We start from the raw sequence: 21,714 nt of genomic DNA on the forward strand, positions 1-21,714 counted from the left end.
ACATTAACATTACTGTTAATGGGTACAGTAGGTGAAAAACATAGTTGCGGCATCCAGGTGTCCAATACAGAGGACCTTTCTTGATAAGCTCTTAATTAGCTTTTATTTAATGTGAGAAAAATTTGACACAGTTCTGACAACTCCCTTAACTATTCCTGAGATATTCACTTACTAGAAACTATTTGAACATTAAACTCACAAAAAAAATTGTAATAATTACACACACTTTTGACATTTCAATAAAGTATGCCAATTTTGGCAACAGAACATTTTTAAAAGAACCAGGAAAATGAAGTTGTCAAGGTCACACCCCCACACATGTGATATCATTGTAAAGCCCAGAATGCCCTCTCCAATGGACAACAAGACTTAATACAGTGGCTTGTAGATACCGACCAAGAATTGATGTCTACTAGAGAGGACAAAAAATGTAGGGCATAGTGTTTTGGAATGAAACTTCATATCGCCCTCTGTCAGTCTTACAAGCAACACTTTGGTTTGGGCCTCATCATTCAAATAGGCCTTTCTTGTCTGTGTGGGTGTGAGGGGGGACTAAACGCATGCTTACTCCATGTTTAATGACACTGTAGAGATAGTTTCTAACATTGTCTGCTAACATAGGACTCCAAATGGGAGAGTATTGGCTCTATCTGCACAGTTTACAGGGTCTTAGAATCCACTACCCTCCGTACTCCTTCCTGGGCTCAGAATCTCACCCAATGGCCTTCTTCTCCCTGGCCTTGGGTCAAGAGATGTTCCCAAACAGATGGATCCTCCTGCTCTGTTTACTCACCGTCTTTCTCACCTTGCCCTTTGGACGCCGCGCCCTGCCTTTGGTAAGTAGATTGGCAAATAGGTCTGTGCGTGCGATGCAGCAGGGCTGATACCACAGGCCTCCACAGAGTGCGCCTCTCCGTCGCGGGGCCGTGATAACGGGTAGAGACGATATTAAAACGACTCTATCCTCCTGAAGCCAATCGCTCCTTATCGTGCCACTCAGTTTTACTGTGCAAACAGTCATGCCTCCTTGGTGAGTTGTCACGGGCCCTGCCTGTCTCGTTGTCACTTTGACCACTGACTCTATCACTTTTTTTATGACATGATACCTCTCCTTTAACCTGCTGATGTTCGCAGAAAGACCCACACGATAATGATCCAAAATACTACATTGTAAATCCATAAAGTCACAACACAAACCCCAAATAAATTCAATTCGATACACAATGATCACTTACACGGTTTTCTTTAACTTTCACAAATTAGATTGATCCAGAGATGAAGTGTCAGCTGAAATCACATTTTTTCAATGATGTTTATCCCAATCATTCCCATTTGAAATGCATTGTTGTCATTTGAGTGCCTCGAAAAAACACGTGTTGCACAGTAAGCTTATGGCCACACTTACGTAGCCTTAAGACATTGAAGTAGGATTTCACATTGTGGACACTTTTGAAATTATGTTATTCTAAGTGTGTGACAGATGGTCATATTGTAAATGTGTGCTCCAAATCTCTTCTAAAAAAAAATCTCTTCTATAAAGAATGAGCTCCAGAGTTTACAATAAAGCTTTTAATACAAATTACTTAAAAAATATACACTTATTATTATTCTGGCATGGAATCAGAACCATTTACAAGTATTTCCAGTATGTGATGGGCAGAGCAGAAGAGGTATGTATCAACAATAGAAACAGTAGAAGCCATTATAACAGTAAAATACAACAGTTTAATATCTATATATGTTTATATCTGTTCTTATATCAGTTTCTGACAAGACAGTCCAACACGAACGTGTGCAGAGCGGCTGGCAGTCCTATCGCCTTCAACCACAGAACATGGGCCATCATTTTCAGTTTATTTCCATATGATTCTACAAATTGAATTTGCCACAGTTTTTCAACACCCAGCAGGTGATCTACTGCGCATGGCCGACGTTCGTGTTGGTCTATCTGGTCCTTTAGACGTTTGTTATTATTCTTTTTATTTTTTTACAAAAGCGAAGGAAACAGCAGCAAGTCTTTATTTGTTGTCTGTCTTTGGAGCTGTTGACTCCTGCATTTGACCCCGTGTTGCTCAAGCTGTTGACGGGGGACGGGGGACGGGGGGGGGCAGTCGCTATTGCAGGTTAGATTTGGACAAGAGTCTTTTTTTTCCCGTCACGTCAGACCATCGTCCTCAGTATTCTTCTTTGATAGTCATTGGTATAGACGGAGACACTAAGCCACCACTGCTGCTGGTCACCATGGCAATGTTGCCGGGCATGCCAGAGCCTGGGGGAGTAGGTGTTGTTGTGGACGCAGGCTGAGGCTGTTGCATCTTCTTCTTGTTCACTTTCCTCTCTTTGGCACGCCGATTCTGAAACCAGATTTTTACCTATGGAATAAAGAAAAGATTTGATGTAAGTGCTCCGTGACTGGTCCGGTAAACTTTTGAGAAAGGCGCGCGTACGCGCACGTGTGTGTACGTGTGTGTGTGTGTGTGTGTGTGTGTGTGTGTGTGTGTGTGTGTGTGTGTGTGTGTGTGTGTGTGTGTGTGTGTGTGTGTGTGTGTGAGAGAGAGACAGAGAGAGAGAGAGAGAGAGAGAGAGAGACAGAGACAGAGACAGAAAATGGAGAGATTGTCCCCTGTCCCCTGATGTTGTGTCTGACCTGTCGTTCTGAGAGGCTGAGAGACGTGGCCAGCTCTGCTTTCCTCCTGATGGTGATGTAGCGGCTATAGTGGAACTCCTTCTCCAGCTCCAACCGCTGGTGATCTGTGTACACCACCCGGTACTTGTCTTTCGTTCTTGTCTTACCACCTGCAACAGAGTACGGCCATCTGTCAAATTTTATATTGTGTGTGTAAATGTAGAAAAACAACTTATATTTTGACTAACTTCAATCCTTAAGGGTCTATTGACGCCACCCATGCGTCGATCTAAGTAACAGTAAAAATCCGTCAATTTCAGCTGGAGATATGCATGGGCTGCATCTCAATCCAACGCGTCCGCCTATTTCGGCCTTCCACATCTGCGGTGGAAGGTGGCCGAGCTACAGTAGTGTTTGTCACATGAGACATCCCAAAAATCGGTCTTCTCACGAAAATGTGTGTAACGTCCGAACGGTTTGGCCTAAAAGCGAATATGACCACAAGACGAAACTCTCACGAACACGATGTGTCACGGGACTCATCTGAAGGTAACCCATACAAATGAATGAAAGTATGGAGGTAGTTTTGTGGCCAACAAAAATAATGGGTTAAATATGTGTCCAAAAAACAAAAATATTTCCTGAGCTTTCTTATATCTCCTAGATAAAGGACAGACACTTTAAAACATTATGATACATTTTTTTACTGTCTTTCTTACCATTTATGAATATGTTAATCCAGTGGTTCCCAACGTTTTTCGATTACTGTACCACCAACTGAATTTTGCTTTGCCCGGAGTACCCTTGAAGTACCCCCTCATGTGCATTTCAGAGGTAGGCCTATGGTCTTATGTGTCTTCTCAAGTACCCCCTGAGGATCAGCCAAATATCCCCTGAAGATCGGCCAACTACCCCCTGAGGATCGGCAAAGTTGGGAAGCGCTGTGTTAGTCAATACGTTTCTATAGGCTACAGCAGTAAAGGGCAAATTCAATATTTTTTATACATAAAGGGGTCCTAAAATAATAAATCAAATAGCTAAATGATCCATGGTATGACCAACTTAAAACAACTCCATATGTCAGCTTAGTAGACCCCCCCACCCCCCACCCAGTATAAACTAGCTGAACAGATGTGATTCTGAGTAGGACTCCTTTTCACTAGGAGACAGGGCTTGACCTGCATTGGTTATAATGGGAGGATGACTGGCCTACTGTCCAGTCCGATTTCACATTAACTTACATGCCGTAAATAAGCAACATTGGAAGAGTAAATAAAGATGACATCAGACATCTGTGAAAATGTGGTTTCTGCTTCATTTCATACATGAAACCTTTCACTAAAACACACACACAGATAAAGTAGCAAAGCTCTGGGATCAACTAGCCTTTTTAATTAGGTACCGTAAATCAAAAGTCACTTAATTCTGTCCATAGTGAATGAGGCACCTAAGTGCAGATGCAGCGACCAAGTTAAAGATTAAAATGTGTGAGCTGAGAGGGTGAGGGGGCTGCCCGTGAGGGCGCCAGACCTGACGACCAGAGAGTTAATCCAGACCATTAGGCTGTTGAAACACAGAACACACCCTCCTGCTCCAATGTTCCCCTAATTGTTTCTCTTCACTTCCTGATTCGTAATTCTCTAATGACCGTTGTTTTCAAATTTCCATGTTGACAGAGGAGAGGACCACTCCTAAACAGACGGCATCTGAGGTGTATGTCTACGGGGGTATTGAGCCATACAATCGTAATGCTGCGTTAATCAAAAACGGTACTGATTGTAGTGGCTCCCATCACCAGCGACAGCACAGTTTGCAGTCACATGAGAAGGCCACCAAGGGGCTAACTTTGAGCCTGTACATTAGCATTTCATTTGAATGTTTGGTGGCAAAGCATCCTAACGCTGCACTGTAGAGGACACAGAAATATTCAACAGTCCGATGATAGTTTCCCTTGACGGAACTGTTAAAAATGCCAACAGCATTCAAGAACACATAAAAACCATAATCCAATCCAAATGTGAAAAATTTGAGAAGTGGTAGTGTTTACATTGCATGAGTGGAGAATGATTGATGCACTGTCCATTAATCTATGTAGCACTGTACTTCTGTAATAATTATCATTGATGGCTGCTGAGATAAATGGTTAAGCAGTTGAGGTTAAGGAGATTTTCTGGCCGGTACGATAAAGTGACATGGAGATAATCTGTAACGCGGACCGTAGAACTCTCTGTCTGGGTTAACCAGATAACCACATGAACTGGAACGACAAATTTTGGATAGAAAAATGTACTTTTGAAGCATCCACATCCAATAGGTACAGTAAACAGGACATTTATGGAAGCCCAAAGTCTGTGTCCCTGCTGCCTTTGTAGTCATAAGCGGTCCCAGGCAGCCATTGACAACAACTTGATTTCTGTTTGGTTTTCTACACAGGAAGTAAAGCGTTGGAGTCATCTAACTCTCAGCTTGGGCAGTTTGGTCTACTGGATTCACATGGGTTCAAACTGCATTCTTGTAATTCAGTATCAGTACCTATAATCTATGAGGCCAGAAGGAGCATGCATACTCTGGAATTATTTGCTATTTTCTCTTCGGGCCTGCTTGCTTGTACTGATAAAGGTGATTTAATACAAACTGTAGGCACAGTACAGCTAAGGTGCTTCCATGCCCCTTCAATTGAAGTCCGTAAAATATAATTTTTCATAAATCTCATGCCATATGATGTCATTGCCTGGCGTATTATATCAGTAGGACCTATATGATTGCCTGACGTAGGTCTAGTGGAGGACAAGCGTGAACCAAGCGAGCGACATCAAAGTAGTCGACAACAACTACTCGCGCCTTGAGACATAATGCCTAACAAAGAATTACAACACAGAAAACAATTCTAGAGCCCTAGGTCGCTGACATACAAGAACATAACAAACCTCTTCATTTGCCTAACGAGATCTTCCAACATTAGCACTGTTTCTTTCATTTGATCACTTGCAGGTTTAGCAGTCTCAGCTGACTCTAAAGGATTCTTATTGAAATTATGAAAGAATCCTGTAACATTATGAAATATGCAGATGTCGGGGGAAAGGAGTGATTGCTCACGTAATAATTGTGACATCTACACCAGACAAAATCCAAATGATTTCGATGATGACTATATTATGCCTATTATAGACTATATTATGCCTATTATAGACTACATTATGCCTATTATAGACTATATTATGCCTATTATAGACTATATTCTGCCTATTATAGTCTATATTATGCCTATTATAGACTACATTATGCCTATTATAGACTACATTATGCCTATTATAGACTACATTATGCCTATTACAGACTACATTATGCCTATTAGACTACTAGACTACTACTATTACTATTCTCTACCGATGATAGGCAATTATAATCATAACTATAACTATAATCATTGAGCGCTTATTATTTCAATAGGTCAACACACAATGCAATTAAAATGCATACCCTGCTTTACCCTCAACTGTCAATACATTGATTGCTGTGATTGGGAGTCCCATAGGGTGGCGCACAATTGGCCCAGCGTTGTCCGGGTTTGGCCGGTGTAGGGCATCATTGTAAATAAGAATTTGTTCTTAACTGACTTGCCTAGTTAAATAAAGGTTAAATTAAAAATATATATTTTTTAAAACATTACATAGCCTATACTACACAGATGTAGGATCTTCATTTGGGTCAGTTTGCTACAGCAGGAAAATAATTCTGCAGCAACAGGAAATGTGAATGGATTATAATTAATTAAAATTTGTGTATGTTAGAGTTCTTGTTGGGGCAATTCAAGTCTGAAATTTCAAAGGGGAAATTACAAACTTTAGAAGCCTTTTTAAAACTCAAATACAGTAGAAATTTGCATTTCCTGCTGTCCAGGAAAATTTGCAGTAACAAAAGAGTGATCAAATTAAGATCCCACATCTGTACCCATAAAACGCACGAGATAATGCCACTAATTTAAGATGGCATGCGAGGTGTGATTCATGTGTTCACACAAGCATTGCAGTGAAGAGCAACTGTGCCAATGAGCGCAAAATATAAAGTTTATGTCAGTGACGTATGATATTATATGACAATACACAGCAATGTCAAATACTTTGATGGGATTGGACAAATACTAAAGAATGAAAGAACTATGAAAAATCAAGCGACAGATAACCCGGTATTCAATCTTTCTGAGTTGAAACACGAATTCGTCTCTGAATTTAGAGAACAGGTGCACGCATCATTCAAGGAATGTGACTCCCAAGGGCAGTGGCTCTGGTTTAGCTTTTTCCTCTCAACACGGTGCCTACAGTATTTCAGTATCTTTGATGTGAGAAAGAAAACGGGCCAAGATATTGAATTTAACCCATCATATTTCATATGTATGTGATTTGCTACAGATACATTTCGTTTATTATTATTTTAATAAACATTTAAAAACGTGATTTAGGTTTTACTTTCTATGGTTTTATGGACAACCAAATTATCCACTTCTTGATTACAAAAAACCACCTCAGTAACCTACCTGAATTTGCCGGTGGTACGCTCCGCCTCATCCAATCATAAGGGTTTCTGCGCTGAGAATTGGGAGACAGCTGCCCAACAGATGAGTTGATAGACGGGAGAAGACCGGGTTGTGGGACTGGAGAGAACTCTGGGGGACTATACCCTATTGGTCCCGGATTAGATGTGGACGGTCCTGTCCCCGGCCCATAGGGTGACCACTCTTCCCGGCTCGGCGGGTAAGCGGGGTTCCAGGCCCCCGCCTGGCTGTGGTGAGGGTCATTGTTAATCCCAGCAACGTGGTGGTATCCGCTGAAATCCGAATACTGTGGAGGTGCGGGGACAAAGTTCTGATGGTTCAAGTTTAGGCTGGGATGTCGCACTGAATTTGGGTACATGCTGGGTTCCTTCTCCAAAAGATAACTCACGTACATCTTTCCGTATGGGAACTCGTGCGCATAGTGTGCGTCAAGCGCGTTGCTCCTGCCTCCTCTACCCCAGGTTTCTGTTGAACCAAGGCCTCCTCTACCTGGCTGGTCTATAACCTACTCTTCAACTTCTTGTTTGCTAAACACGCTGCCAGTCAAGAGGTGTCGCGCTGACGTCAACATTTTATAGCCCTCACCTCCCTCCCTCACCTTGTCCCACCAGGGACAATTTGCATTAGAGACGGGCCTGCATTTCAAAGGCAACCGAGCAGCGGCATCAAAGCCGTCACGGGCATTTAGAAGAATGCTACAAATCGCACAGGAGAAACTAACATGAGTCCATGTTGATTTTCTCAGTGGGAGAACCTGTCACTGCATTGTCCGCATAACGCCCATACGTGCCTTGTGGAATAAAATGGCGACGGGTCGAGGAACGTGGTAGCAAGGCCTGGAGTGGCCATGGCCTTTAAAAAAAACAACAAAACAGATAGCCTATCTATAAAATCATGTTGTGCATATAAATGTGCCCCAATAAATCCCTATTAAATGCTAAACGACCCTATATACTAACCATACAATTCCCTTAGATAGCCGACATTCTGCCGTGTGCTCATCTCTTGTTTTGGGTGATATATTCCTTGTCATATTAGGCCTATATGTATATTTATTTCATGAGTTGGCCTATATATTTTACTCTCCCGCTGGAGCATAACATATTTCAAGTGACCTTCAGCTACAACTTATTGTATCGTTCAAATACGGAATAGACCGTGTTCTTTGCGGGAAAGTATTAATGTGTTCTTTCTGCGGTGTGCTGAAACAGATAGCGCGGCTCCATGGCTGTATCAGGGGATTTCAAACAGATCTCTGAGGTGATATGCCGGTCTAGTCTCGTGTCCACCTCCCGGTTGTTCTAAACCAGGAGGAAGTGGCTCATGGAATATTCCCGAATTTTACTAAAACTCATTGCTCTCTCGGTGCCCCGAGTTTACGCTTCTCTGTTGTTGTTACCCCTCTTGTGCTTTAGAAATGGAATTGGACCAGTGAAAAAAACATGCAGGTTGTAGCTGAGTTTTACGAGGGTCACACAATTCAAATAGAATTGGTCTACATTTAGATACCATTGAAATACATCGAATTTCAAACGAAATACGACTTCAAAGCTAAATCACACCGTCTATTTTGTCAAAAATAATTAAAGACAAAACATTAGATGTCCATCCAGGTCATTATTCTACTGTAATTCATTCAGACCTTAATGTTCAAGTCATAATTACGAACGAAATAGAGTATAATATTTCAAGTGTTCCTTCTTTTTTTCTCCTTTAGATCTACAAGAGTTCGTTTATGTCAGGTGTCTGCTATTACCGGTAATAACAAAATGGAATAGAATGTTTAGAAACAATTTTTTTATTGGATGAAGCATTTCAATAATACCGTTTTTAGCTTAATTGTCCTAAAAATCGAAATAATTGTAGCTATTTATAAAAATAAAAAAAAAGATATTTATTAAAAAACGATATTTTTGATTTATGAAGGATATTTCAAATATGTAAAATTGTACTTTCATTCCTGTCATACAATAACACAGATGCTTATTATAACAACATCAACAGTATAAACAATACAAACGAAAATAATTATAAACATAAAATCAGAACGATAACTATATAATAATAACTCATGAATTCAGTGTATTTCAGTTCAGGTGACAGTTTTTAGCATTCTGTCAGTATCAAAAGAAAATCAGACCTAGATGGATTTTATGTAATTCAACATATTATATTGAAGGCTGTTTATATAACACTAGGGCAGTTTAAAAACCAGCACTAATCATTTTAAACAGTTTGAACCAGTTAATGTTCAGATAATAACCTGATAATAACCTAATAATAACAGTGAGAGCATACTGTACACTGTGAAGAAGCATTTGTGGGCAAGGGTATAGTGCTACAGAGACTTTGAACTTCCTAGTGTCTTATGGCATTCTACTGTTTTCTCTCCTCTCCCTGTCACCTGTATAGCCGTCTCGGGAGCACTATGTTCTGTGTGGGCTGGCGTGTTCACCTGTGCTCTGCGAGGAGGAGGACTGTGCTGTGAGGTGACCTCTGTCTGGCCCCTGAGGGGGTTCCTCCACCAGGCTGAGGGCCCAGGGAAGTGGCCCTGCTCTGGTTCCCCGTGGCTCCCCATGGCTCCCTGTCTGGGACAGTGTTTGTCGGGCTCCGGGAGGACAGAGGGACACAATGACATGGGGAAGCCTCTCCCATCTCACCCGCCCTTAATGGTAAATATGCGGCCCTATCTGCCGTTCTCCCACTGCTTCCCACAGACTACCAGTCTGCCTGACTCTCTCAATTCAATTCAAATGGCTTTATTGGCATGGGAAAAATTGCCAAAGCAAGTGAAATAGATCAACAAAAAATGTAATATAAAAATCAGAAATTGAATGTAAACATTGCACTCACAACAGTTTCCCAATAATAAAGACATTTCATATTGTTATATTATTGGCTATAATAATGTATAACAATGTTGAAAAAGTTAAAGTACGAAAGGGAAAATAAATAAGCAGACGAATATAGGTTGTATTTACAATGGTGTTTGTGTTCCACTGGTTGCCCTTTTCATATGGCAACAGGTCACAAATCTTGCTGCTGTGATGGCACACTGTGGTATTTGGCCTAATAGATATGTTGTTTGCTCTCAAATTCTTTGTGAGTCGGTGCAATAAGAGGGGAATATACGTCCCTAATATGGTCATACATTTGGCAGGAGGTTAGGAAGTGCAGCTCGGTTTCCACCTCGTTTTGTGGGCAGTGTGCACATAGCCTGTCTTTTCTCAATAGCCAGGAACGTGTAACATCAACAGCAAGGCTATGGTCGCTGAGTCTGTACATAGTCAAAGCTTGTATTATTTTTGGGTCAGTCACATCGGTTAGGTATTCTGTCACTGTGTGCTCTCTGTCTAGGGCCAGATAGCGTTCCAGTTTGCTCCGTTTGTTGGTTAATTATTTCCAATGTGTCAAGTAATTATCTTTTTGTTTTTCCCGTGATTTGGTTGGGTGTAATCGTGTTGCTGTCCTGGGGCTCTATAGGGTCTGTTTGCGTTTGTGAACAGAGCCCCAGGACCAACTGGCTGAGAGGGCATTTCTCTACGTTCATCTCTCTGTAGGTGATGGCTTTGTTATGGAAGGTTTAGGAGCCACTTCCTTTTAGGTGCCTCTCGAATTTAACAGCTCTTTTCTGGATTTTAGCGGGTATTGGCCTGATTCTGCTCTGCATGCATTATTTGGTGGGTTGACGTTGTACACAGATGATGTTTAGGCATAATTCTGCATGTAGAGAGTCTCAATTTGGTGTGTGTCCCATTTTGTGAATTCTTGGTTGGTGAGTGGACCCCAAACATCACAACCTTAGAGGGCAATGGGTTCTATAAGTGATTGAAGTCATTTTAGCCAGATCCTAGTTGGGATGTCAAATTTGATGTTTCTTTTGATGGCGTAGAAGGCCCTTCTTGCCATGTCTCTCAAATCGTTCACAGCTTTGTGGAAGTTACCTGTCGTGCTGACGTTTAGGCCAAGTTAGGTAAAAATTCTTTGCTCTAAGGCAACGGTGTCTAGATGGAATTTGATAGAATTTCTCTCTGTTTCTCAGTCAAAGACACAACTGATTTATAAACATACTATAGATGAACATGAATGTGTATTTCATCATTTGTTTTGCCCTGAGAAATGCAATTGTGAATTTGGACACATTTTCATGGGAAGAAATGAATAACAATCATGAAAATGGGTAAGATGAGAAATAAAAGTTCAAAGCAGGCTGGGGAGGGGTGACAGTGTTAGGTCACACTTCACAACCAGGTGTGACTTCCTCGTCAACGCAGGGTGCCATGGAGACAGTCAGGGGGATGACCCGACCTGCGAGTCATGGAGACAGTGAAGTCCTGGCTGACTGGCTGACTGCTCTATTGATTCAGCTCAACACAACAGGTGGAGAAACGAGGGTGTACAGCCAAGAGATCAATGCAATTCAGTGGAACAAGAGCAATGGTAAAGTCACATTGTGTACGTTTGTACAAAATTATAATTCGGTCATTGCTTCACATTTAATTCATGCTGAATGGCGTACTCCATGACTATTCCAAATAAAATGTGCCTTGAGAGAGAGAATTTGAGTCCAAGAGTTTCATTAGGGATCAGTCGAAAAAAAGACATCTTAATATTGTGGAAAGGTGTTATGGTATAGGTTTAGTTGAGATTTGTTGTTTGGCATGTTATGTTACCATTCATTTCGACATGATGAATGTTTATAGGCATGTAGTTGTAGTATTTGATCTTTTTTAGATAAGATTAAGAGAGGTAGACTCCATTTGAAGTATTATTACACTTTATGTATTGCTTATGCTTATAACTAAATCTAGGATATGAACTAAATATCAATTTATTCTTACGTGAATATTAAGGAAACAAGGTGAGATGTTTTAGAGCGGTGCTCTCAAAACAAGGGCAGTTGTGATTTGTTTCATCCACATTTCAGATATTCCGCAGTCAAAGTTTAAAGGGCCAATCAGGAGTTGAAACAATAACAAAGCTCCACTCTTTCGGTAAAAACCTGAGGGATGGGGGATAGAGAAATGTGATCACTCTCAAATTCATACACAGAGCTATGGGTGTAAGGACTGGCCATCAATGATATCAAAATGATAGTTTTTAACCATGTTTTGAGACTATACAGAGTGTTTACAGTTGCTTTGTTTACAAACATTGGACTAAAACAAGCTTATATTTTGGGTTCTGATGTGGTACGAGAGTTAAACTCAGCTCATGAGGCCTTTATAAGTTCTATTCTTCAAGAATCAATTGGTACACACTGTATCGTTCATTTAAGGCCAAAAAATGGATGTAGCAAATGCTGAATGCTCCTTTAACTATTGCTTGATACTACAAGTTTTCAATTCACATTTACTCATCTTTTATTTTACAACTGCCCACACACAGTTGTGCATGGGGTCTCTGTTGTGGTCGTACATTTAACCTGAGCGTGCAGTCCTGATGACCTGTGTGAAGATTGAATGTGAACTGCCCTCTGTCTCCCCCTGTTGCATAAATTAGGAAATTGCATGGGGCTTATTTATAAGTCGCACACGTAGCAAAAGGTTTTACATCGTCGTAAAACGTTTTGCAACGTTTCTATTGGACACATTTAGGTAGGTCCCTCCCTGTTTCATTCTGTTTGGTTTTGTTTGGTTCCTACACCCCAGAAGTGGAATGGGAGCAGAAAAAAGAAGGTATTGTTTTCTTGAAACTTAATTTTGTTGAGATGGAAATAGCAAACAAAACCTTGCATAGGCTTTATAAGAACACAGCAATAGAGTGAAATATGTATAACTGACAAATTGATTAAAGAAAACTAAGTTGAGAGTAAAGAGTGAGTGAACAGCAAATGTAAAAATGTGCAAAGAAATCATTATTCTCTGAGCTGCATCCTTGGTTTGGGGATTATGTCTTCATGCATAATTTCCTTTCCTTCAACTCCATTGGCCAAAAGTTCTCTTAACTACTTCAAGTTAAAAATAAATAATTACGACCTCATATTATCTCTGTTTATCGCTGCAGATCACCATGGAAACTGAGGGTCATACTCTGGGCATGCTCCAGTACTGGGATGGATCTGTGATGCTGGTTTTCATGTGCAGGATCCAATAGGTTCTCTCTCTCTCACACACACGTACACACACACACAAACACACACGTACACACACACGTACACGTACACACACATGTACACACACATGTACACACACACACACACACACACACACACACACACACACACACACACACACAGACACACACACACACACACACACACACACACACACACACACACACACACACACACACACACACAGTCAGCTGAAAGAGTCTTGTGTCTGCCTGCGGTCAAGCCTCCGCTCTGCTCCCAGTTTGTTCCACTTCCGGAGGAACATATGGACCTAAATATCCCACGTGTTGACAGATGTGCTGAGTTAGGCTGATCAAGAGAGCTGCTGGACCAACCTCCAACTCACAGAGCCATATGTACGGTGGGTGCTAACCCATTTCATTTGGTTTCTTTACATCAGTCTATTTAGATAAATTGCACTGTCAGATATAGTTTTCCCCTAATGGTCTCCCTCACTTTCATTGCCATCCCACTTGGCACTGACTTGCTTTATGCTAAAGAAACATTAGAATACTGCCCACTGGGCACAGACATCAATTCAACATCTATTCCACGTTGGTTCAACAATATTTCATTGAAAAAACGTAAAAACAATGTTGATTCTACCAGTGTGTGCCCAGTGGGATGCTACTATAATATGCTCTGGTACTGTACATCAAATTACTTACAATGTCTATCTAGGCTTTGAGCACTCCAAATTACATTTTGCTTTACCACTCCTTACTAAAGTCATACATTATTCTCTGATAAAACTGAATGGCAAGCTTGAGGACATGTCAGATATGCCCAAGCACCATTATGGCAACAGTAGAATATGTTGGTCTCTGTCAGCATGCTGAGTAGGGTGGTGAATAGTCCTTTTGTTCTCCCGATCTGGAATACCTCACCATCAAATGCTGATCGCATTACCACCTACACTGCCGTCTATATTCAACCCCATGCCAACACCGCAACAGCTCTCACGAAACTACACTGGATGCACTGGATGCAAACTGGAAACCGCATGTCCTGAGGCATATCCTGAGGAAACCGCATATCCTGAGAAATCTGAAGAAAACGCTACCGAAATTCTATCAACTCCTTGCTTGGTTATATTTTACCTCGTAGGGGTCGGGAAGGAAGGAGGATGCGGGCAGTTCTAGTTCTATTTCACCGCATAAACGCTCACTCAGTCCACGCAAAATTATTACCTCAGAATTGCTCTCCAAGGACGGTGTTTTTGACAGTGACAACCTGCTGCTTCAGAGGACCAAAAAGACTGGAAAGAGAACACTTTCTTTACCATATTTTTGTCTTTATATAAGTACATTTTGTTAAATAGGAATAAATAATTTAAGCTGTTTTTAGATTGACGTGGCTAGCTATGGTACTTATATACCTCAGTCTGCCGAGTCAGCTAGCCAGCTACAGTAGTTGGCTAGCTAGCCAGTATCACATCCTGACCAGTAAAAGGGGTTGTTTGTTATTGTAGTTTGGTCAGGGCGTGGCAGGGGGTGTTTGTTTTATGTGTTTCGGGGTTTTTTGGTTAATGTTCTATGTTGGTATATTTCTATGTTCGTTCTAGTTTTTCTATTTCTATGTTTAGTTTATTGGGTTGACCTTCAATTGGAGGCAGCTGTTCCTCGTTGCCTCTAATTGAAGGTCCTATTTAGTAGGGGTGTTTTTTCCTGGGTTTTTGTGGGTAGTTGTTCTGTATGTAAGCTGTGTGCCTTACAGGACTGTTTTTCGTCGTTGTTTTTGTTTAAGTGTTTATTTTGGTTTTCTTGTAAATAAAGAAAATGAGCATACACATTCCCGCGGCGTTTTGGTCCACTCCTTACGACGAACGTGACAGAACTACCCACCGCTAACGGACCAAGCAGTGGAGGAAGGAGCAGCAGAGGGATTTGGAGTCATGGACATGGGAGAAAATTTTGGACGGGGCAGGACCTTGGCACCAGGCTGGGGAATACCGGCGACCTAAGGAGGAGCTGGAGGCAGCCAAGGCGGAGCGGCGTCATTACGAGGCATTATACGCACAGATTAGCAAGTGTGAGAGGCAGCCCCAATAATTTTTTTGGGGGGGCACACGGGAAGAGTGGCTAGGTCAGGTAATAGACCTAAGCCAACTCCCTGTGCTTATTATGGGGAGCAGCGGATCATGAGAGCGCTGGTCTATGCGGAAGTGCGCACGATCTCGCCCATGCGCACGCACAGTCCGGTGCGAGCGATTCCAGCCCCTCGCAAGTGCTGTGCTAGAGTGGGCATCCAGCCAGGTAGGAGTATGCCTGCGCAGTACATCTGGCCACCAGTACATCTCTTAGGCCCAGGCTACCCTTCGCCTGCTCTACGCACGGCAGCCATCAGGCCTCTGCACAGCCCAGTTCGCCCTGTGCCAGCACTCCTCCCGTGCAGGGCTACTGTGACTACCCAGCCAGGACGGGTGGTGCAGGCTGTGCGCTCCAGACCTCCAGTGCTTGTTTATGGCCCGGTGTATTAAGTTCCTGCTCCTCGCACTAGCCCTGAGGTGCGTGTCTCTAGTCTGGCGCCTCCAAAGCCAGCACCACGCACCAGACCTCCAGTGCGTCAGCCCAGTCCAGTACGTCCTGTTCCTGCTCCTCGCACTAGCCTTGAGGTGCGTGTCTCCAGCCTGGTACCTCCAGTACCAGCCCCACGCACTAGGCCTCCAGTGCGTCAGCCCAGTCCAGTTCGTCCTGCTCCTGCTCCTCGCACTGGCCTTGAGGTGTGTGTTACCAGTCTGGCGCCTCCAAAGCCAGCCCCATGCACCAGGCCTGTAGTGCGCCTGTCCAGTCCAGAGCTTCCGGCGACAGTTCCCCGTCCAGAGCTTCCGGCGACAGTTCCCCGTCCAGAGCTTCCGGTGACTGTTCCCCGTCCAAAGCTTCCGGCGACAGTTCCTCGTCCAGAGCTTCCGGCGACAGTTCCCCGTCTAGAGCTTCCGGCGACAGTTCCCCGTCTAGAGCTTCCGGCGACAGTTCCCCGTCTAGAGCTTCCGGCGACAGTTCCCCGTCCATAGCTTCTGGCGACAGTTCCCAGTCCAGAGCTTCCGGCGACAGTTCTCCGTCCATAGCTTCCGGCGACGCCCACAGTCCGCAACCGACAGAGACGGCCCACAGTCCGGAGCCTGCAGAGACGGCCCACAGTCCGGAGCCTGCAGAGACGGCCCACAGTCCGGAGCCTGCAGAGACGGCCCACAGTCCGGAACCGGCGCAGCCAGAGTCGCCCTACAGTCCGGAACCGGCGCAGCCAGAGTCGCCCTACAGTCCGGAACCGGCGCAGCAAGAGTCGCCCTACAGTCCGGAACCGGCGCAGCCAGAGTCGCCCTACAGTCCGGAACCGGCGCAGCCAGAGTCGCCCTACAGTCCGGAACCGGCGCAGCCAAAGTCGCCCTACAGTCCGGAACCGGCGCAGCCAGAGTCGCCCTACAGTCCGGAACTGGCGCAGCCAGAGTCGCCCTACAGTCCGGAGCTCCCAGAGTCGCCCTCCAGTCCGGAGCTCCCAGAGTCGCCCTCCAGTCCGGAGCTCCCAGAGTCGCCCTCCAGTCCGTAGCTCCCAGAGTCGCGCATCAGCCCGGGGTCTCCAGCGACGTGCATCAGCCCGAGATCTCCAGCGACGCGCCTCAGCCTGAGGTCTCCAGCGACGCGCTTTAGCCCTGAGCCTTCAGCGGGGGTGGACAGGTTAGGTTGGGGACTAAGGCCAGAGCCGGAGCCACCTCCATAGTAGGAGGATTGGGGGGGGGGGTGTAGCACAATAACCATCGGTGACGGTGGCCACCCTCCCTTCCCTCCCTTTAGTTTGGGATTATTTTTGTTTTGGGGTTTATTTGTGTGTTTTTTGTTTGAGGTGCATCCGGGGTCTGCACCTTTGGGGGGGGGGGGGGGGGGGGGGGTACTGTCACGTCTTGACCAGTAAAAGGGGTTGTTTGTTATTATAGTTTGGTCAGGGCATGGCAGGGGTGTTTGTTTTAGGTGTTTCGGGTTTTTTTGGTTAATGTTCTATGTTGGTATATTTCTATGTTCGTTCTAGTTTTTCTATTTCTATGTTTAGTTTATTGGATTGACCTTCAATTGGAGGCAGCTGTTCCTCGTTGTGTGTTTATTTTGGTTTTCTTCTAAATAAAGAAGATGAGCATACACATTCCCGCTGCGTTTTGGTCCACTCCTTACGACGAACGTGACAGCCAGCTAGCTCACTCAGCCAGACAGTTTTATTTAGCTAACGTTAGCTAGCTAGCAAGCTACTGTAACTGTTATTGCAGCTTTCTGTTTGTATGTAGTTGCACTTCAATGGCATCCCTTGGGGAGATTTTCTTTTATCTTTCCAACCAGGCGAAGTACTATGAAGACAGCACTGATCTCGGCAAGAGGCGCAACATGCAGAGAAATTCACAATTCAGGGTAATGTTAAGCAGTTAACTTCTATTAGATAACTGGACGGATTTCGTATGGACAACCATATTCCATCTAACGTTAACTTGTTGCTAGCTATACATATAGTTCAGTGGAGGCTGCTGAGGGGAGGATGGTTCATAGTAATGTCTGAAATGGAGTAAATGGAATGGTATCAAACATGTAGTTTCCATGTGGTTGATACCATTCAATTGACTCCATTCCAGCCATTATTATGAGCCGTCCTCCCCTCAGCAGCCTCCACTGATATAGTTATATGTCTGTCATATTGAGGTGTCTAGCTATAAGTTAAACCTGATCAATCAAATGGATAGGTGTAAGCAATTATGGTATTTCCAAATGCCCTTAACTAGGTGTCTTCGCTAGACAGACACAGAGAGGGGGGAGGAAGAAAGTGAGAAAGAAACGATGAAAGTGAGAGAGGGAGGGAGAGAGAGGTGGGAACTGAGTGGAATACAGACAGAGAGAGAAAGACAGCAGTGAAAATGTACTTAGACTTGAGTATTTCAACAACTCTTCTCTTCAAACTTGTTAGGTAATCATATCTACCTACCTACGGGGGAAGGATGGCCAGCCACACAGGGAGGTGATTTTTACTAAAGAAGAGAAGGAGGCCGTGCTGACCGAGATGTATGCTGGTCATTTCGGAGTGAAGCGCGTGATTGCCAAAATCAACCTACACTTCTTCTGGGCAAGTGAAATAACCTTTTGTTTATTAATCACATTATATTATATCTGAAATTATTATGAGTTCAATGAATGTCATATCAGAGAGCACCCTGTCTAGCCTGCCAGAAGATTGAGAGGGCGAAGACTGTGGCACCGGAATTGAAGCCCATCAAAGTTGTTTCACCATGGCATATGATCGGTAAGTGACCCAATTCAAATTTGAAGTGTAACTTGCTTGTTTACGTCTCTGTCTTCTACCCTGTTCCCTTTAACTCTGCTCCTGTTCTCCAGGAGCTTGGGGTTCTACCCAACACCCAGACTTGGATCCACATGATGTCCTTCATTACCAACCACCCTCCAACTTTTCATTACATCATTTACAGATACTGTTGTTGTCATGATGTCATTATCTGCTAAGAAGGTTTTCTTGCTCTATCATACCGGGCACATAATATGTGAGATACACAGATTAACTAAAAACACTAGCACTGCAAACACCCAGAACAAAGAGAGCAGCATTGCCTGGACTTTGCAGTCTACCTCTTCAAGTCCCCCTTCCGAGACTGGCTGCCTGTTGAGAACAAGTGACAGGCAGAACCTCCCACCCACACAGCAACCACCTCCTCTATATTCCAAACACCAAAATTCAGTATTTTAGTCTATGATTGTCATGTGAGTGCACCAAAAAAAATCTGTGAAAATAAATTTATGACACAACTGTACCAAAAACGATCAAAGTTTATGTATTAAAATCTTAAATATTGGTTGGTTTTCACAGCTGTTTCACAAGGTGTTCATTATTGTAAGTTGTAAGGTATCCTTTGATGGTATTAATTTCATTGTTGTATCCTAGGACCTGCAAAATATACATATATATATATTAAACCACAAGGGTGTAATAATGAGCTATGCGAAATATATAAAAACTAAAAATCATAATAGAGGACGACTGAAATTATATTATTTCAGTGTAGATAAGGGAAGGTTAAAATGAAAACATGACAAGCCAGTGTATGAATCAAATGGATTTGCATATGAATGGAGTGGAAATTAGCTGAATTCGTGATCTGTAAGGTAAATAACTTTAATGTGTCAAGCAGATTAGATGTTTTCTTTGCCATTTCCAAAATGTAGCCACGTTTAAGACATGGATTTCATGTTGTAATGTTAACAAGGTACCCAAAAGTAGTTCAAAATGAATGATTTTATTAGCTAAACAAAACTTGTTTAAACAGTGAAATTGTCGCAGAAATCAGCCTCGTTTGCATTGTGATGATGAAAATAACGTAATTTAGGCTGTAATGATCTCCAAATTAGGTCATCACACCGTTGATATAGAAACGGATGCTAATAGTTTATCGGATCCCATTGTGACGTAGAGGGGGACACTATTTGACCGGGGGACATTATTTGTCCCTAACATTATACATTGGGTTAGGGCCCGGGTAGAGCCTGGTTATTCATCAATAACTAGGGTACGTTCAGGGTTCAGGTATCACTAAATTGATCACTAACATTTTGAAGCTGAGCCATTTGCGCGTGCTCTGCTAAGATTATAACATGGTGTCAGAAGTGCTTATTTCATAGAAAATAATTATGTTCCTTGAGTTTTGTCGGAGTTTAGAATGACGATGAGTAGCTAACAGCTAACTGCTCTCTCATGTCTTTTCATTGAGCAGCCCAAGCGGTGCCATTGCTATGGATACTAACAGACTCAGAGCGAGCTGCGCACAGGGAGGAAGTGACATACGCAGGAGCAGCTAATGGATTTACTAACGGAGGAAGTTATTTCGGATTTCGGGCAAAGCCTTAAATTTGGCAGAAGCCAACGGACCTGGGTAAGGTAGGGCCTGAATGTCACGGAAATGGGTAGGACTCTGGCTTAAAATTCATGCCCGTGAAGGGCTCTACCATGGCCGACGTGACTAAGTCATTTAAGCACGTTAACCCTCGCAAGGCAGCCAGCCCAGATGGTATCCCAAGCCGCATCCTCAAATCATGTGCAAACCAGCTAGCTGGAGTGTTTAAGGACATATTACATCTATCCATATCCCTGTTGTCCCCACTTGCTTCAAGATGTCCACCATTGTTCCTGTACCCAAGAAAGCAAAGGTAACTGAAGTAAATGACTATCGCCTCGTAGCACTCACTTCTACCATCATGAAGTGCTTTGAGAGGCTAGTTAACGACCATATCACCTCCACCTTACCCGACAACCTAGACAAATACCTATGTAAGAACGCTGTTCATTGACTACAGCTCATCCTTCAACACCATAGTGCCCTCCAAGCTCATCACTAAGCTCAGGGCCCTGGGTCTGAATCTCTCCCTGTGCAACTGGGTCCTGGACTTCCGCCACTCTGATCCTCAACACTGGGGCCCCTCAGGGGTACGTGCTCAGCCCAATGACTGCATGGCCATGCAGGTCTCCAACTCAATCATCAAGTTTGCTTATGACACAACAGTGGTAGGCCTGATTACCAACAATGACGAAACAGCCTACAGGGAGGAGGTAAGAGCCCTGGCGGAATGGTGTCAGGAAATAACCTCACCTCAATGTCAACAAACGAAGGAGCTGATCGTGGACTACAGAAGACAACAGAGAGAGCACGCCCCATCCACATCAATGGGGCTGCAGTGGAGCGGGTCAAAAGCTTCAAGTTCCTCGGTGTGCACATCACTGACGACCGGAAATGGTCCCTTCACACAGACAGTGTGATGAAGAAGACGCAATAACGCCTCTTCAACCTCAGGGGGCTGAAAAAATGTGTCTAGGACCCTAAGACCCTCACAAACTTCTACAGATGCACCATTGAGAGCATGCTGTATCCCCGCCTGGTACGGCAATTGCACCATCCACAACCGCAGGGCTCTCCAGAGGGTGTTGCAGTCAGCCCAACACATGCCCTCCAGGACTCTACAGCACCGCGGTGTCACAGGAAGGCCAAGAAGATCATCAAGGATTTTAGCCACCCGAGCCACGGCCTGTTCACCCCGCTAACATCTAGAACAAGATGGGCAACTGGCGGCCTTTTGAAGCCCCTTGGATCAATAAACAAATCATCCGAATTTGAACTCAGTAGGGGTCTCAAGTCACTGTGGCAAGTTGGAATAGTAGAAAACATGTCAGTCACTGATAGTCACTCAATTAGCCCATGTCAGCTAACAATTTTTAGATTGGTAAATTAGTTTGCGGCCAGCTATCTAAATTTAGGAATCATGGTCGAATGGCCACTATTGATTTTGTTTATTTATTTAACTAAGCAAGTCAGTTAAGAACAAATTATTATTTACAGCGACGGCCTAGGAACAGTCGGTTAACTGCCTTGTTCAGGGGCAGAACGAC

At 43.6% G+C, this 21,714-nt stretch overlaps 1 protein-coding gene and 1 long non-coding RNA gene across 2 annotated transcripts; one reads left to right on the forward strand and one right to left on the reverse strand.

The window, feature by feature from the left end:
• Positions 1–1,554: 1,554 nt before the first annotated feature.
• Positions 1,555–7,711, reverse strand: cdx1b (caudal type homeobox 1 b). Its single transcript, XM_029701574.1, has 3 exons — positions 7,161–7,711; positions 2,648–2,796; positions 1,555–2,372 (listed from the first exon to the last, which is right to left on the reverse strand). The coding sequence occupies exons 1-3, from the start codon at positions 7,570–7,572 to the stop codon at positions 2,175–2,177; spliced, it is 759 nt and encodes a 252-aa protein (XP_029557434.1). The 5' UTR covers positions 7,573–7,711; the 3' UTR covers positions 1,555–2,174.
• A 9,810-nt stretch (positions 7,712–17,521) lies between these two features.
• LOC115154886 (uncharacterized) lies at positions 17,522–18,886 on the forward strand. Its single transcript, XR_003867960.1, has 3 exons — positions 17,522–17,687; positions 18,235–18,567; positions 18,660–18,886. It is a non-coding gene; the product is annotated as an uncharacterized LOC115154886 (long non-coding RNA).
• Positions 18,887–21,714: the final 2,828 nt, after the last annotated feature.

The sequence above is a fragment of the Salmo trutta genome, chromosome 19 (assembly GCF_901001165.1).
Source record: "Salmo trutta chromosome 19, fSalTru1.1, whole genome shotgun sequence".
Classification (NCBI taxonomy): domain Eukaryota; kingdom Metazoa; phylum Chordata; class Actinopteri; order Salmoniformes; family Salmonidae; genus Salmo; species Salmo trutta.

Excerpts from the sequence above, each read along its gene's own strand:
- cdx1b (XM_029701574.1), bottom strand. The coding sequence starts at position 7,572 with ATGTACGTGAGTTATCTTTTGGAGAAGGAACCCAGCATGTACCCAAAT. Across the intron at positions 2,797-7,160 it reads CGTACCACCGGCAAATTCAG|GTGGTAAGACAAGAACGAAA; the intron begins GTAGGTTACTGA and ends ACTCTGTTGCAG. Across the intron at positions 2,373-2,647 it reads TCAGCCTCTCAGAACGACAG|GTAAAAATCTGGTTTCAGAA; the intron begins GTCAGACACAAC and ends TTTATTCCATAG.